General features: G+C 52.3%; 2 protein-coding genes across 4 annotated transcripts in view; one reads left to right on the top strand and one right to left on the bottom strand.

The window, feature by feature from the left end:
* The window catches only part of Pkn1 (protein kinase N1), a 30,193-nt gene extending 15,639 nt beyond the window's left edge, over positions 1 to 14,554 (top strand). The window contains exons 5-22 of one of the 3 annotated variants that reach the window (XM_005370915.2): positions 706 to 851; positions 1,339 to 1,552; positions 2,004 to 2,198; positions 4,103 to 4,212; positions 4,306 to 4,449; positions 7,000 to 7,075; positions 7,159 to 7,300; positions 7,386 to 7,479; positions 11,083 to 11,162; positions 11,238 to 11,313; positions 11,403 to 11,494; positions 12,454 to 12,630; positions 12,776 to 12,838; positions 12,950 to 13,026; positions 13,273 to 13,415; positions 13,666 to 13,773; positions 13,867 to 13,947; positions 14,280 to 14,554. In XM_005370915.2, coding sequence (XP_005370972.1) covers positions 706 to 851; positions 1,339 to 1,552; positions 2,004 to 2,198; positions 4,103 to 4,212; positions 4,306 to 4,449; positions 7,000 to 7,075; positions 7,159 to 7,300; positions 7,386 to 7,479; positions 11,083 to 11,162; positions 11,238 to 11,313; positions 11,403 to 11,494; positions 12,454 to 12,630; positions 12,776 to 12,838; positions 12,950 to 13,026; positions 13,273 to 13,415; positions 13,666 to 13,773; positions 13,867 to 13,947; positions 14,280 to 14,483 — 2,222 coding nt within the window. In that variant the 3' untranslated portion in view covers positions 14,484 to 14,554. Of the gene's footprint in view, positions 1 to 705; positions 852 to 1,338; positions 1,553 to 2,003; positions 2,199 to 4,102; positions 4,213 to 4,305; positions 4,450 to 6,999; positions 7,076 to 7,158; positions 7,301 to 7,385; positions 7,480 to 11,082; positions 11,163 to 11,237; positions 11,314 to 11,402; positions 11,495 to 12,453; positions 12,631 to 12,775; positions 12,839 to 12,949; positions 13,027 to 13,272; positions 13,416 to 13,665; positions 13,774 to 13,866; positions 13,948 to 14,279 lie in introns of those variants that run through there. The other 2 variants (XM_026777910.1, XM_026777911.1) reach the window with 2 other exon arrangements.
* Positions 14,555 to 14,632: 78 nt separating this feature from the next.
* Positions 14,633 to 16,993, bottom strand: Ptger1 (prostaglandin E receptor 1). Its single transcript, XM_005370916.2, has 2 exons — positions 15,944 to 16,993; positions 14,633 to 15,390 (listed from the first exon to the last, which is right to left on the bottom strand). The coding sequence occupies exons 1-2, from the start codon at positions 16,982 to 16,984 to the stop codon at positions 15,124 to 15,126; spliced, it is 1,308 nt and encodes a 435-aa protein (XP_005370973.1). The 5' UTR covers positions 16,985 to 16,993; the 3' UTR covers positions 14,633 to 15,123.

Raw genomic sequence — 16,993 nt, 5'->3', positions numbered from 1 at the left:
TGTGTGTGTGTGTGTGTGTGTGTGTGTGTGTGTGTGTGTGTGTGTGTGTGTGCTGGGGATGGAAGGCTCCTGTGCACCAGGCAGGTGATTTTCCCAGTAATTTACCCTGCTAGCTCTTGACTTCTTCCCTTCTGACCTCATCTAGCCCAGAGACCCCCATCTCCGAATAGCCAAATACCATCATTAGAGCTGAACTCCACGTGTAAACTGGTGCAGGACACACACATTCAGTTTCTTACTGCGTCCCTATTGGTGGCAGTTCACTAGAATGTGAAGGGAACCCGAATTTTAGGAATATCTGAGTTATGTCTTCATGACAGTCCCTTGTTGAAAAGTGTAATGTGTGGGTGATGGCCACTGGCTGTGGATGATATCTGCCCTTGTAGATTACAGTGCTCCCTTTGTCCCGTGTTATTCCCTGGGACTCACAAGGGCTGTTACAATGTCTGTCCCTAAGTCTAGACTGACAGTGTGCCTGTGTGTCATTTCTGTGAATGTACTTGGGTGACCATGTCCCTAGGGGTTCTGGTGTTTGAGTAAGAGTGACTTGAGTTTGGGTGGAAGTATGACAGTCCTTTCCAGCGGAAAACCGTGATGCGCTTTGGTGGCAGTGTGTGGTGTGCGTGTGCCTGTCTGTCCACGTGGTGTGTCTGGGATCAGGCTATCCTGCAGGTTGTCCCACTGTCATGTGGCCCATGCCCATAGGAGGCCCAGAGCTGGGAGCTGTAGAGCTTCGCATTGAGGAGCTGAGACACCATTTCAGAGTGGAGCATGCTGTGGCAGAAGGTGCCAAGAATGTCCTGCGCCTGCTCAGTGCTTCCAAGGCCCCAGACCGCAAGGCAGTCAGCGAGGTGACACTGAGGGCTTCTACTAGGGGAGGGGCATTCAAGATGCAGGAGGACGGGTCTGGGACACAGGAGAGATAGGGAGATCCAACAGGAGCAGTCATGATGAGGGATGGAGCCGGAACCTAGATGGGCCACCATTAAGTGTGGTGCCTCAATAAGAAAGAGGAGAGACACCAGGACAGATCTAAACTAGGAGCAGGGTAGAGTCTTGGGAAGGGGTGGGGCCTAAACTGGGGCCTGTGAGAGGTGGGACACCTACCTGCAAGAGACCGGGCTTTAAGTGAGGTTGTGGGCACCAGAAAAGAAAAGGCTTTGGTGAGGATGGAGCCTCAGTGGGTCCTGGCTCCAGCAAGGGGCAAGGCCTAGTCTTTAAGGCTCCACCTGATGGGACCAAATAGGTTGGAGGTTTAGGCCTGAGGAAGAAATTGCTGGAGGTGGGTGGGTTCTTGGGGGCCTATGCCTGTCTTTAGCTCTCTGCCTTCTGCCTCAGGCTCAGGAGAAATTGACTGAATCTAACCAAAAGCTGGGCTTGCTGCGTGAGTCACTGGAGCGGCGCCTCGGGGAGCTACCGGCTGATCACCCCAAGGGACGGCTACTTCGGGAGGAGCTTACTGTGGCCTCATCATCAGCCTTCAGTGCAATGCTGCCTGGGCCCTTCCCTGCCACGCACTACAGCACTTTGAGCAAGCCTGCACCTCTCACAGGTGGGCTCCATGCTGCACCCCCTGGGGTCTCGATCTGAGACTCCTTACCTGGTCTCCAGGCTTCTCATTGTCTCCTTCCCCTTCCTATACTGGTCCCCATTTCATCTCTGATAGCCATCTTCTTGCTCTCTTCTGATTCTAGACTGTTGCCCTCCACTCCTCCTTGGCCCTGCCTTCCTCTGCCCAGTCCCCAGCCTGTGGCAAGCCATTAACAGCCCCCACAGTGCTGCTTTCTTCCTTAGTCTTTACTTCTGGCTGTCCTCAACAGTTTTTTTTCTTTGAAAATGTCAGCACCCTGAGCTTCCTTAGACTACTTTTCCTCTACTCTGACGCAGTGTCAAAGCCCCCACTGGCTGCCCTTTCTCAGCTGCCGCTTGCATGAGCAGAGGTCCTTTTCCCGCTGCTCTGTCTCCTTGGCCTGCCTCCGATGAGCCTATCCTTCCTGCTGCAGGGACCCTGGAAGTACGAGTGATAGGCTGCAGGAATCTTCCAGAGACCATCCCCTGGAACCCTTCCCTCTCAGCTGGGGCATCTGGAACCCCTGACAGCCGTACCCCTTTCCTAAACCGCCCAGCTCGGGGCCTTTACAGCCGAAGTGGAAGCCTTAGTGGACGGAGCAGCCTCAGGGGAGAAGCTGAAAACACGAGTGAGTGAGTGGCTGGGTAGGGTGTCTGCATTTGTAGCATTTTATTTATTGATTTGTCTGTTTGCGTGTTTATTCAAAGCCAGGATTTCACTATGTGGCCCAGGCTGCCCTCAAATTCTGGCCTCAAGTGATGACACTCGTGCCTCAGCCAGCTGAGTAAGCTGGGAGCACAGGTGCCCTGACTTTTCCACCACTGAACAGGCACTAGAGAGAGGACTCAGTGGTAAAAGTATGTACTGAGCTTACAGAGGACTTCAGCCCACATCAGGGGTCTCCTGACTGCTTTAACGGTAGCTCCAAGGCCCCGATGCCCTCTTCTGCCCTCCCTGATCTCTATGTCATGTGCACAATCTCCCACGCAGACATACATATGCATATATAAGTAAACAATAAAAATGAGAGGCCTGAGAGATGGCTCAGCAGTTAAGAGCACATGCTGCTCTTGTAGAGGACCTTGGGTTTGGTTCCCATTATCCACATAACTGCCCACAACCCTCCATAAATCCAGTTCTAGGGGATCTGACACCTTCTTCTGACCGCTTCAGGCACCAGACACACACCTAGTACACATATATACATACATGCAGGCAAAATACTCATACACATAAAAATAAAAGTAAATAGATGAAATAAAAATTAAATAGATAAAATGGTCACATCCATTGGGATAACTTACCAAAAGAATAACAAGACAAAACAAAAGCCCACAAACGTAAGAAAGGACATAGAGAAGTTGGAACCTGTTTACATGGGGTGTGGGAGTGTAAGTGAATTAGCCACTGTGGGAAACTGCAGGCTGGGGACTGGACCAGTGCTAGAGCTGCTTAGATTCTGCCAGAGGAATGGGGTCACGGGCTCAGAGGAGGGCACTTGCCTAGCGTGCTTGAGGCCTTGGTCCCATCCCAAGCCCAACAAGCATAAAGGGGGAAAATAGCAACAACCACGTTACCTCACAGTTTAGTTTCTGTGTCCATCAAAGAACTGAATGAGGGTCTGAAGTGCTAGACACCCGGTTTGTGGCGTTTTTAAAAATGACAAGAAGGGAGAAGTCATGTCCATTGTGTTTTATGAAAACAGAAATAGTGGACTAGAATTCAATTTCAGAAGCAAGGAGACCATGTGCCATGCCACAGCATGGATAAACACTGAGGGCCGTGGGGAGCTTCAGGTCCTCGGAGACAGGAAGTAGGACGGCGGGTGCTAGAGTAGAGCATGTTTGTTAGGGAGCCGAAACGAGGGAGGTGAACTGATGGGCACAGCAGTAGGTGAGGGACAGAGGTTATGTGGAGTGCTTGCCTAGCATGTGTGGCGCCCTTAGTCTGAGTCCCAGCACTAGATAAACCAAGTGTGGTAGCACACACCTGCAACCCTGGCAGGCTTAGAAGTAGAGATAGGGCAATGAAAAATTCATAACCGTCCTAAAAATGTATCCAAGGCTAGCCTGAGCTACACAAGACTGTCTCAAAACAAACCAACCAAACACGTATCTGGTATGGTCATACAAGCCTCCCAGAATTTAGGAGATAGAAGCAAGAAGAGCAGAAGTTCAGGGCCAGCCTGGGCTACATGAAACACTATCTCAAAAAACATCAAACAAAAATGAGGATTGACATGGTGGTGCATGCCTGTAACCCTAACACCTGGGACACTGAAGTGGGAGGATTCATGGTGGTCTGGGTTTCAGAGTAAGTTCTAGGCTAGCCTGGTCTTTGGAGGAAAAGTCTATCTTAGAACCAAAAGGTAAACACCCCAAAATGAACAACCCCTTCTCCCCAACCCACAATCTGAACTAAAGGCTTTACTGTGCAAGACAAGCTCTCAGGGCATTGAGGCAAGGCCCTTAGAAAGACACTGACAGGTGTGGAACAAGCACCCCCTTTCCTGCTGCCCTCTCCTGCTTTCAGCCGAGGTCAGCACCGTGCTCAAGCTGGACAATGCAGTGGTGGGACAGACAGCCTGGAAGCCATGCGGCCCCAATGCCTGGGACCAGAGCTTTACCCTGGAACTGGAGAGGGTGAGCTGAGTTGGGGGACAATGGGATTAGAGGAACAGGAGTTTGGGCTTCAGACACCCGAGATGATGGATGGCCCCATTCTTCTTCCTTGAGGCACGGGAGCTGGAGTTGGCTGTGTTCTGGAGGGACCAGAGGGGCCTGTGTGCGCTCAAATTTCTGAAGTTGGAGGACTTCTTGGACAACGAGAGGCATGAGGTGCAGCTGGACATGGAACCCCAGGGATGCCTGGTGGCTGAGGTACAGCTTGCTCCCTGACTTCTGACCCCAAGATGTGTCTTGCCTCCTTGCCCCTGATTGTCCAGTGTGAGGAGATTAATTTCAGATAGTTCTGAGCATTCACAGGAAGTCAGGCTCCTGAGAGTGGGGAATGATGCCAGGAACAGCACCGCTCACATAAGGAAGGCTCAGTGGTAATGGACCACGTATGAGATGTGGTCCCAGAAGACTGTGCCTCAGCAGATTACATGTTGACCTGGAGGCGGGCACAGCTGGGGAATGCTTGCCTAGCATGCACAAAGCCCTGGGCCCCATTTCTAATTCCAGATAAAACTAGATGTGGGCACTGGAGAGATGGCTCAGCAGTTAAGAGCACTAGCTGCTCTTCCAGAGGACCCAAGTTTGATTACCAGTACCCACATGGCTACTCACAGCTATCTGTAACTCCAGTTGTAGGGGTTCTGACACCCTCTTCTGGCCTCCTTGGTTACTAGGTACACATGTAGTACATAGATATACATGCAGGCAAAACACCCATACGTTAAACAAACAATAAAACTAAGTGTCATATAATCTCAAGTCACATGGTGAGCAGGAAGCCAGGGATATAAAAGACTTACCAAAATCCAAAACCAAAGCCAGGTAGTGGTACACACCTTTAATCCCAGCATTCTGGAAGCAGAGGCAGGTTTATCTCTGAGTTTGAGGCAGTCTGGTGCACTGAGCAAGTTCCAGGACAGCCAAAGCTACACAAACAAATCCTGCCTTGAAAAACCAAAGAGGAGAAGAAAGGGAGAGAGAGAGAGAGAGAGAGAGAGAGAGAGAGAGAGAGAGAGAGAGAGAGCCTACCTTAAAAACAAAACAGTTGGATATGGTGATGCACACCTTCAATCCCAGCACTCTGGAAACAGAGGCAGGCAGATCTGAGTTTGAAGCCAGCTTGATCTGCATAGTGTATTTCAGGCTACATAGAGAGAGACCCTGTCTGAAACATAAATCAAGCCTCAAACCCCTATGTTCTGCCACTCCAGCCTGGGCTACATAGTGAGTTCTGTGTCAAAGAACCAAGCTCTGTGGTGAGCCTAGTGTGGAGCACAAGGCTCGTGTGTTCAAAGCTCTGGCTTCCGTCCCCAGAACCGCAAAACAGCGGCAACAGCAAACTCGAGTAGAAGCGGATGCTGCTGGTGGCCAAAAAGCAAGTGAGGGCTGCACCTGACAGAACTCTCAGAAGTGTGGCTAGTCTAACTGGAAACTAAAGTTTTTACCTCACTCAAGTTTTGAGGAATTTAAATTTTGACCTCCACACATGGCACCTATCCAGAACTCAATAACTATAACATGTTGGAGTTGGGAATACTAAACTAAATCATCATGGTTCCCTCACGAGTGGCTACGCCACCTCCCGAATAGAGCCACAGGTTTGTGACTAAATCTTCAATACACAGGGCTACTGGGGACATGGCTGACCTTAGCAGCAGTGCTAGATGACGCTCGTGTGGCCAACGGTGACCACACTCAGTAGGCCACGTGACACAGGTCCCCGGACTTGCACTGGGCTTGTTGGTCCACAGGAGGGTCTGACTGCTTGCTTCCTCCATTTCCAAGCTGGAAGCCTGTTATGGTTTGAACATGGATGTTCCTGTCTTAAGTACTTTTCCTGCGGCTGTGGTAAAAACACCCTCGCAGAAGCAGTTTTGGGAGGAGGGGGTTTCTTTTGGCTCCTTGTTTATCACGGTGGGGAGGTCAGGACAGCAGGAGCTGTAGGTGGCTGTCACAGTGGTAGGGAGTGAAGTCAGGAAGCAGGGGGCTGATAACTAATATTAACTATTACAACTCCGCGGAGGACTTAGTTTGAACACTCGCTCCCCAGCTGCTGGCCGTTTTGAGAGGTTCTAGAAGCTTCGGGAAGTGTGTCACTAGTGGACAGACTATGAGGACTATAGTCAGGCCCTTCTTCCTGCTAGCTTTCTGCCTCCTGGTCCTCTGAGAAGTAACTGTGCTTTCGTCTTCTGCCACTGTGAACCCCACTGCCTTAGCCACCATGTCTTCCTTCCGTGACAGACTATGTTCCCTAAACTGCGCGCCAGAATAGACTTTTCCTCCAGTCCCTTCTATCAGAGTGAGCACTTCCGAAGGCCAGCAGGGAGTGGTGTTGCTCCTCCATAGTCATCAGCTTCTGTTGCTTGACAAAATACCCAGGAGAAATAAACTTAGAGGAAGCAGATTTCTTTGGATTCATGGTTTCCGATCATAGCCGATCCCCCCCAGTTGCCACTAAGTTAGTGGCAAAGCACGACACGGAATGGAGCTGCTCTCATGCCGACAGGGAGACAAAGGGACGAGTCAGGTCTGTAGTGATGTCATCTTCCTCTTCCCCACAGTCCATCCGGCTCGGACCCCATCAGTAGTGAATCCAGGAGGGAAGTCATTGGCTGTGCATAGTCACTGCCAAAGTCATTGACACTGCTAGAGTCAAGCCATTTGCCCTCAGAGAGGCCTAGTGCCCATACTTAAAGTGATGAGTGCCTCTGCTCCTGAGACCACTGTAGCTGAGCATGTTTGTCCCCACAGGTCACCTTTCGCAACCCCATCATTGAGCGGATCCCTAGGCTACAACGACAGAAAAAAATTTTCTCCAAGCAGCAAGGTAAGAAGTGGCCCAAGTGAGCCGAGCTGGAGCCAGGGACCCTCAGGACATCACAGGTAGTGATCCTAGCCTTGCTCTCCTAGGGAAGGCATTTCAGCGTGCCAGACAGATGAACATTGATGTGGCAACTTGGGTGAGGCTTCTCCGGAGACTCATCCCTAATTCTGTCACCACGGGCACCTTCAGTCCCAACGCATCTCCAGGTTCTGAGGTTCGGAACACTGGGTAAGGAAGGAGGATGGCTCCAGTCTCACCTGTCCCTTGTTTCCAAGGTACTAGGTCCCCAACTCATCTTCCTCCCCTCCTTCAGAGATATATCCATGGAGAAGTTGAACCTTGGTGCTGACTCAGACAGCTCGTCCCAGAAGAGCCCCCCAGAGGAGCCCCCCGCCTTATGCAGCCTGGTGAGTGCCCACCTCCTCTAGGCAGGGCAGCCTAGGGAACCCGCTGCTCTTTCAGAAGCCTGCAGGAGCTAACCAGGGATTACACAGCAGAACCAGGCTTTTTGTTTGGTTTTGTTCAATATAGTTTAGACTTTGAACTCTTGAACTCCTGATCCTCCTGCCTCTGTCCCCTGAGTGGTGAGATTCCCAGGCCTGGTCTCTAGGTTGCCAATGGTGAAATCCAGGGCTTTTTGCATGCTAGGCAGATGCTCTGCCAACTGAACAACATCAACATCCTAGGACCTTGACTGTTTTCTATCCTAGCTTAAAATTGTCAGCAGGGGGGGGGGGGGGGGGGCTGGAGAGATGGCTCAGTGGTTAAGAGCATTGCCTGCTCTTCCAAAGGTCCTGAATTCAATTCCCAGCAACCACATGGTGGCTCACAACCATCTGTAAAGAGGTCTGGCACCCTCTTCTGGCCTTCAGGCATACAGACAGAATATTGTATACATAATAAATAAATAGTTTTAAAAAAAAATTGTCAGCTGGGAAGCTGGGCAGAGTGGTGCCAGCATACCATCCCAGCAAGGGGTGGCTGAGGCAGGGGCATCGCTGGAGTCCAGCCTAGACTGTGTAGTAAGTTCTAAGCCAGCTGGGCTACATACCCAGACCCTGTCTCACAACCAAAGCTAAGTAAGGGTCACGTGAGCTTGGGAGCTAGAGATTTGCTCTCCAGAAGAGCTCTTGAGTAGTGTGCTTGCAGCTCTGGGTTCTATCTCCAGCCTGGAAAAAAAGAAAAGAAAAGAAAAAAAAAAGAAAAGAAAGAAACATAAACTTTGAGCTGGTGAGAAGAGGGCAGAAAAGGTGCCCATTCATGAGCCCTGTTCTGGGAAGCAGGGGTGGGGTTTGGGAACGCCGGTCATCCTCAGCTTGGTAACAGTTCTTTTGTTGGGGAGCATTTTTTCTTTTTGAGATTATAATATAGCAGTTCCCTCTTCCCTTTTATCCCTTTAAATCCTTCTGTAGACCCCTTCTTGTTTTTCAAATTCATGACCTCTTTTTTCATTAATTGCTGTTGCATGTATGTATGTATGTATGTGTGAATATTTACATATTCCTACATACAATCTGCTCATCCTTGATAATGTCAAATATTTGTATGTTTCCAAGGCTGATCATTTGATATTGGGTAACCAGTTAGTGTGCTTTTCCCAGGGAAAGACTTATCTCTCTTACTCTAAGCATAGCTTAGTTGCTGTAGTTCTTTGAGTAGAGCTGAGGCTTCGTGTCCTTTTCCCCAGCCTCTTTGGCATGCCTATTGTTGTCCATGTTCAGCTCACAGCTGTTGAGACTTTACAGGCTAGCTTCTGCCACCTGCAGGAGATAGCCCACGGCAAACTTCCTGATCCTCCGGCTCTTACGGTCATTCTACCACCACCCCTTCCACAGAGTCCCCTGACCACTGGACTGGACTCCACACCTCTGCATTCTGATTGATTATGGTTTCTGTAGTGGTCTCCATCCATAGCAAAGAGAGGTTTCCTTCATGAGGGGTGAGGACTACTTCTCTGTGGGTGTAAGGACAAATATTTAGAATATAGTCAGGGACTGTGCTGGTTCAGTGCAATGGTAGCTATAGGTTTCCTCCAGGTTCTAGCTCTGGGTAGTTATCTGGATTTCCAGTACCTGGCATATTTTGTTGAGCAGGTCTAAGTCCAGTTACAGAGCTGTTGGTCTAAAACATGAAGGAAAACAAATCAGTTTATATCAGAGACAGATTTTGTTGCTCTCTTGATGAGCTTGCTCAGTTCTGTGGTCATGGTGTTTGTGTAGAGTCAAGGAGCTGGCGCAGCTCTGCGAGCTGTTGAGTGCTGCCCGGGAGAGTAGCGGTGTCATAGACAAGACTCCTGCGGGTCACCAGATGCTCCTGTTCTTTTTCCCTTGTCTTAGTTAGGAGACACCATGACCATGGCAGCTCCTATAAAGGAAAACAGTTCATAGGGTGACTCGCTTACAGTTCAGAGGTTCAGACCATTGTCATCATGGTGGGACATGGAGGCGTGTAGGCAGATATGGTACTAGAGAAGTCCCTGAGGGTCCTGCATCTTGCAGGCAACAGGAAGTGGTGTGAGTGTTACACTGATTGAAACTTGAGCAAACGATTCCTTAAAGCCCGTCCCCACAGTGACCCACTTCAACAAGGCCATGCCTCCTAATAGTGCTACTTCCTTTGGGGGACGTTTTCTTTCAAACAGCCACATTCCCTCCAACCATTTCCGGCTTTGATAGGCTATATATCCATAGGCTGGCCACCAGCATTCAACATTTATCTATTTTCCTCTTAGATTCATCTATTTGTTTGTTTGTTTTGGATTTGTCAAAACAAGGTTTCTCTGTGTAGCCCTAGCTGTCCTTGAACTCACTATGAGACCAGGCTGGCTTTGGACTCACAGAAATTGCCTTCTCTCTCCTGAGTACTGGGATTAAAAGTGTGTGCCACCATGTGTGGCTTCTTTTTAAAGTTTTTAATCTTTCTATTTATTTTGTGTGAATGTGTGGGCACTCATATGGAGGTCAGAGGAACAACTTATAGAACTCAGTTCTCTCCCTCCACCTTGTGGGGCCCAGGACTCAAAATCAGTCAGACTTGTCGACAGGTGCCTTACCCACCATGTTACGTTGTTGGCCCAGTTCCCGTTTCTTTTTGCATCATGCTGCTTCAGCCTCCTGAGTGCTGAGATTGTGTCCCAGCACCTGACTTTTGGAAAAGGGGATGGAACCTGGGGTCTCACATGAGCGGCACCCTCAGGTCCTGATTCTCTTTCAATATATGTGTTTGTATGTTGTTGTTTTGGGGGGTGCATAGGTGTTGCACCTCACAAGTGTGGGGGTCAGAGGACAACTTGTAGGAATTGATTCTGTCCTTTTACTATGTGGGTTTGGGGTCTACCTCAGGACACCAGGCTTGGTACAGGAAGCACCTTCCCTTATCTGGGCCATTTTGAAGGCTGCCCCAGGCCTGATTGTTTTCAGTCAGATGTTCATGTGACTGATGTTCACGTGGCATGGCTAGGCCGGGATGGAGCTCTGTAGCAGAGCGTTCACCTCGCAGGTGTGAGTCCTGCATTCTATGCCCAGTCCAAGTCCATCAGTCCATCAGTCTGTCCAGGCTGAAACCAGTAAATATGAAGTATACTGGGAGGAAAATGGAGCAGAGATGGACAAGGGGCCCTGTTCTTCAGTCAGGAGTCATCTGATGCCTGCACAGGTAATCTAAATAAAGGGTTACACAGAGGAGGGACCTGGGCCTGGTGATGCAAGCCTGGGGTCCATGTTATTCAGCAGGCTGAGGCAGAAGGATCACAAGTCCAAGAGATAGCTTGGGCAATTTGGTGAGAACCTGCTCAAAGAAAATAAATAGTGCCAGGGGGTACCATGTGTAACCATGTGTAGGAACTAGGTTCTTCCCTAGTCCTACAAAGAAATCATGTCAGTGTGAAGGCAAAGGTCCTGGGAGGGGGGGTGTGGGTCAGGCACGGGGAGAGGAGAGGAGGGAGTAGCTCGGGCCCTGTTGGCTCTTAGGGATAATTCTGATTTGTGGCTACCATGACCTCTGCACCACAGAGTTCTTCAACCCATGAATCCACCACCTCTCCAGAGCTGCCTTCAGAGACCCAGGAGACCCCAGGCCCTGGCCCGTGCAGGTGATACCCCTCCCTCCCTCCCCACCCCCGCACTCCTGCCTACTCTCTGAGTTCACTAGCTCCCTTCTTCCACAGCCCCCTGAGGCAGTCACCTCTGATGCTTGAGGACTTCAAGTTCTTGGCAGTGCTGGGCCGGGGTCATTTTGGGAAGGTGAGGCAGGGGAAGGACTTATGGGCTCAGAGGTCTTCCTCCAAGGGCCCAGGGTGTCCATTAAGGCTCCTGTGCCCGCTGTGTTACAGGTGCTGCTGTCTGAATTCCGCTCTAGTGGGGAGCTCTTTGCCATCAAAGCCTTGAAGAAAGGTGACATAGTAGCCCGAGACGAGGTGGAGAGGTGAGGCCCTATCCTGGCCCTTGAGGATTTCTAGGAAACAGCCCAAGAATAGTCACTATTGAGCATTCAGTGAGAAACTCATGGTACTAGAACTTACAACCCTCTTTCCTAAGACTTAGAAAGAGTTACTACGACTCACTCTTCTCCCCTTCCAGAGTGAATGCTGTTATTATCTCCCACTCTGCTCATGGGTTAACAGTCTGCCAGAGGTCACACAGTAGGCAGGAGGTTCAGGACCAAACTGTAAACTGTAGGGATGTGGGACTGCCTCAGTTTTGGGGTCAGGGTCCCAGGTAAGATGCCTCTGTCACCTGTGCCTCCAGATGCTAGGAAAAGCTGGCCTCCTTCAGAGCTCAGCCTCCTGATCTAACCATCAAATACACATGGAAATGCCTTCCGCATAGGGCTGTCTGGTGGATCAAGGAAGAAGGTCTATTTAAAGTTTTCTTCACCGTCCTTGACCCTCTAGAGGCATCAGGCTGTCTCAAGACTTCCCAGGCACCTCTGTAATAACCAGTCACCTGATCCAAAGTTTAAATGAGTAAGAGGGATTTATTTACTGCTCTGGAGAGAAGCCGTCATGTCTGCCTTAAGGCCTTGTGCGCAGGTGCTTGGTGACGTTTCTGGTTGTGTGCTCCTTTGTGGGCTGTGCTTGCAGTCCTCTCACAGACTGAAGCTTTTCCGCCCCAAGTTCGGACCCGGGTCCTCCACCTGCTTTAGTCCACACGGGTGCTGTCCCTAATCCAGTCCCCAGCACGCACTTGGACTGCTCTGACCAGCCTGAGCCTGTGCCCTCACCTGCTTCCCAAGACAATGTGTAGATTGTGGGTGTGTAGCAGCCACGACGCCCAAAGTTGCACAGTAAAGCAGGTCCTCAACAGACACCTGTTGTGAGCGCCAGAGGGCATGGGCGCAGGTCAGGGAGTGGCTGGGCCCTCTGACTTCTGCCTCCTGCCTAGCTTGATGTGTGAGAAGCGGATTTTGGCGGCCGTGACCAGGGCAGGACATCCCTTCCTGGTGAACCTTTTCGGCTGTTTCCAGACCCCAGAGCACGTGTGCTTTGTGATGGAGTACTCAGCGGGCGGAGACCTGATGCTGCACATCCACAGCGATGTGTTCTCCGAGCCGCGGGCCGTGTGAGTCTTCTTAACTGCCCATCACTGGAGGCCCCGCCCCCCTCCCTTCCTTCCACCCCACCACCCACAGAGCTTTGGGACCCCAGGGGTTAGGGACTTTGGCACCGGTGGAGCCAGGCTTGTGTGATCTTGTGCGTCTCTGCAGCTTCTATTCCGCCTGTGTGGTGCTGGGGCTGCAGTTCCTCCATGAACACAAGATTGTCTACAGGTGTGTACACGAGAGCACGTTCTGCCCATAGACTGGACATGCTCAAGCTCTGTACAAAGCCCCCACTCCCAATCATCCCTCTTTATATCCCCTGACACCCCCATTCCCCAGGGACCTGAAGTTGGACAATTTGCTCCTGGATACTGAGGGCTACGTCAAGATCGCAGACTTTGGCCTCTGCAAGGAGGGTGAGGGGCTGCAATCCTGGGATGAGAGGACTAGGGGGTGGTCAGGTGACATTCTCTTCTCTATGGGCTTTGCTTGCAGGCACATGCTCACCCTAAGAGCTTCAGGGTAGTTTGCCAGCTTTAGCCCCTCCTTCCCGGGTCTCCCTATACTGAGTAGGGGTAGGGCTGGCTATTTGGAGTGTCTCATACTCTACCCGCCCCCCCAGCCACTGGTGGCTCACATGGCCTTGTATTCCACCCACCCAGGGATGGGCTATGGAGACCGGACCAGCACATTCTGTGGAACCCCAGAGTTCCTGGCGCCCGAAGTGCTGACAGACACATCCTACACACGAGCGGTGGACTGGTGGGGACTGGGCGTGTTGCTCTATGAGATGCTGGTTGGGGAGGTGAGGCCTAGGCTACCTTTTTTTCTGTAGAGAACATGCATGTGCCCCGGTGTGGGATGGGAATCCGCTCCTGCTATGTGTTAGCTTTGCCTCTCTGATCTCAGTTTCTGTAACTAAAACGAGATACTTACCCTCTGTAAGCCAGCTCTGGGACACCCCCAGGGGTAGGGGTAGGGCCATTGGGTAGTACTGGGTGAGCTGGACTGGCTAAAAGTGGGGTCTGCTCAACCTGACTCTCTCTGCCCTCTAGTCTCCATTCCCTGGGGATGACGAGGAGGAGGTTTTTGACAGTATTGTCAACGATGAGGTTCGTTATCCCCGCTTCCTGTCAGCAGAGGCCATTGGCATCATGAGAAGGGTAAGCATACCCCCTACCACAAAGAGCAAGGTGGGCAGAAAAGGGTTCTGAGGCACAGGACTCTGATACACTGACATGCACCTCGTCTCACAGCTGCTGCGGAGGAACCCAGAGCGGAGGCTGGGAGCCACTGAGCGGGACGCAGAAGATGTGAAAAAACAGCCTTTTTTCAGGGTGAGCAGACTCCTTCCTCACCCTGTCAGTCACCCCAAGGACCTGGGTGTTTCTCACCCCAAATCTAGTTGCTCCATCTCAAGAGTTGTATTGCCCCCCCCCCCAAGCCACCATGATTCCTCTCAAAGGTTAGCTCCTTTTGTCTGCACCCCTCATTCCCCTCTTTACTCCCACTGCTAATCCAGGCCCATGGCATTACAGGGCTAACCTGAGCTACCCCAGACTCCCTTGATTGATCTGAGCTCTAGTCCCTCTGCACCGTGTCTACTTCCTGCTGGTCTCCAGACTTCCCCGCATCCTCCATTAATGACTCTCTGTCCTCCTCTGCACAGACGCTGGGCTGGGATGTCCTGTTGGCTCGTCGCCTGCCCCCACCCTTCGTGCCTACACTTTCGGGGCGCACAGACGTCAGCAACTTCGATGAGGAGTTCACTGGGGAGGCGCCCACTCTGAGCCCACCCCGGGATGCGCGGCCCCTCACAGCTGCGGAGCAGGCTGCCTTCCGGGATTTCGACTTTGTGGCAGGAGGCTACTAGCCCCAAGCCCCTGCCTTGCCCAAGAGTTCTTGGTTTTAAAAAGGTCTTTGGGGCTTACCCCATACATGCTTTTTCAGCCTCTGTGTGCAATTTGGGGTGGGGTGTGCTTGGAGCAGGTGATGGAGGCAGACAGACTCAGGGGGGACAGAACTGTGCTGGGGCTCAATTGAACGGTCAAGCTGTGAACATGCATTAGTGGGAGGGGGAGGATGAGGACGGTGCTCAGGGCTGTGTTGGTGGAGAACGTTGGGGTTTTAAGGCTGTATGGGTACAAGGTTAGGACAGAAAACAAAATGAGGAGAATGCTTGGTTGCAAGGCGGCGGCAGAGACAGGAATTGGACCCAAAACCTCGCAGCATTTGTGGGGATCTCTGATCTCAGAACTATGGATTTAGTGTAGTGCTCATGCTTTTGGAGCTGCTGACCTGAGGATCCCACCTCTGATATTTGGAACATCCTAAAGTGTCTGCGCCACCACGTGACCAACGTTAGAATTGTACTCGTCTGGGCGGAGCCTCTTTCACTAAAGAGCGGTCACAGTGTGTGTTCCCGCCACACAGGACACACACCCATGTTAGTATTTGAAGCTCTCTACACCCTTGAGCCCTGCCCAGTGGTTTGGCTTAGCTTCTGGGCATAGTCAGAGATGGCTGAAGCCACTGTGCCGGGAGCTACGCAGTGAACTGGCCTCCCAGGCACCCTTGGTTAGGCCCAGCTCTGTTGGGCCATCCTTTGCACCGGCCCTCAGGGGCAGGAAACGAAGCAGTTGACGCAGCACGGCCTGGCGCAGCAGGATGTACACCCACGGGTCCAGGATCTGGTTCCACGACGCGAGGCGCACAGCCAGAAACAGCGGCCTTTGCAGGGAGCTAGAGTTCCAGCCCCCGATGGCCAACATCACCAACACCTGCGAGAAAAGCAGGCGTGAACCGTGTGAGAGAGGGGTGGGCGGGCTATGCAGGGCAAATACTGTGTGGGAAGGAGAGTGACTGAGCAAAGGTCGGCAGTGAGTGCAGAGTCTAGCTAGGGAAGACCCGCTTTGCTAGCACACAGGACAAAAGAAAGGTAAAAAAGCTGGGGAGGGCCAGGCGCTGGTGGTGCACATCTTTAATCCCAGCACTAGAAGGTAGAGGCAGGCGGATCTCTGTGAGTTCGAGGCCAGCCAGGTCTACAAGAGATAGTTCCAGGACAGGCTTCAAAGCTACAGAGAAACCTTGTTTCGAACAACTAAAATAAAATAAAAAGCTGGGGAGGAAGAAGGCTAGAAATGAATGAAGCTGGGGGACGAACTAAGAAGCTTGAGTGAATCGGAGTAAGATCCAAAGAGGGCGAAGGTAGAGCCGGGGATAGCAGAGGGATAAGACAGAGGGGTAAGGCTTTTTGTGCAGGCAGGGTGATAAGGGAGCGGAGGCCAGGAGGGGGAAGGAAGGAGTATGGTTGGAGGAGCAACTGCCCCTCACCAGCAGGGGGCTCCAGCAGATGCACGACACCACCATGATGCCCACGAGCTGGCCCACCATCTCCACGTCGTGCGTGCGAACCCTGCGCACCGAGCCGCCGCCCCGGGAGCTACGGAGGGTGGCGGAGGCTGAAGCGATGGATGAGGCAGACGAGGTGGAGGCCAAGTGTGGTCCACGGGACCCCCAGGGCCGGCGATCTTCAGAGCGCCGGCGATCATCGGAGCTTGTGGTCTCACGGAGACGTCGAGAGCTGCGACGCCTCCAGCGGGCTCGCAGGAGCGCCAGGCCGCTGAGCGTATTGCACACGAGTGCCGCAAGGAGCGCTACCAGGCCAAGGCCGGCGAAGAGGCCAGCAAGCAATGCCTGGCGCCAACCTCCACGAGGTCCAAGACTAATGAAACACCAGGTGCCAGGGTACTGTAGCTCGTAGTGACCCACTTGTGCTAGCGGCAGCAGCGCCACTGCCAAAGCCATGGCAGCCAGCACGACTAGTGCCAGGCGTGCGTGGGCCATTGACATGCGCGCCGCATGGAGTAGTGGCTGCGTGACACCCACGCAGCGCTCCACGGCCATGCCGCAGCCAAGCAAGAGTGGGCATAGGCCGAAGAAGACCATACAGCCGCCCAAGAAATGACAGGCCCCGCCAGTAGGAGAACGTCCTGCAGCATACAGGCGAAGCACCAGCGCCCCCGGGATCACATGGCCTGCCAGGTCAATGACTAGCAGGCTAGCAACGAACAACAGAAAAGTGGCAGCTGAGCGGCGCCGCCGCAGACGACCTGCAGCTTGTGCCAGCAGCGCCAGGGCCAGCACGTTGGACACTGCACCCAGGGTCATGGAGAAGATAGGCAGCGCCGGTGATGTGCCGGAATCGCCTGGCAGCACCGTAGATGTGTTGGGGACCCTGGGTGTTGCACACGCTGTTGCCTCATCCGCTAGGCTCACGTTAAGCCCACAGGGGCTCATATCAGTGGCCAAGAGGGCTAGGTAGATAAGAGGAGGACACAGTGAGGCTAGGGTCCCACCACCACCAGGATCCATGTAACAATG

The sequence above is a fragment of the Microtus ochrogaster genome, unplaced genomic scaffold (assembly GCF_000317375.1).
Source record: "Microtus ochrogaster isolate Prairie Vole_2 unplaced genomic scaffold, MicOch1.0 UNK90, whole genome shotgun sequence".
Lineage (NCBI taxonomy): Eukaryota > Metazoa > Chordata > Mammalia > Rodentia > Cricetidae > Microtus > Microtus ochrogaster.
The sequence above is the reverse complement of the archived record's forward strand: the minus strand, read 5'-3'. Positions and strand labels throughout refer to the sequence as shown.

Coding starts and splice junctions, on each gene's coding strand:
- Ptger1 (XM_005370916.2), bottom strand. CDS start 16,984: ATGGATCCTGGTGGTGGTGGGACCCTAGCCTCACTGTGTCCTCCTCTT. Junction 15,391..15,943: donor TCTGCTGGAGCCCCCTGCTG/GTGAGGGGCAGT, acceptor CTTTTCTCGCAG/GTGTTGGTGATGTTGGCCAT.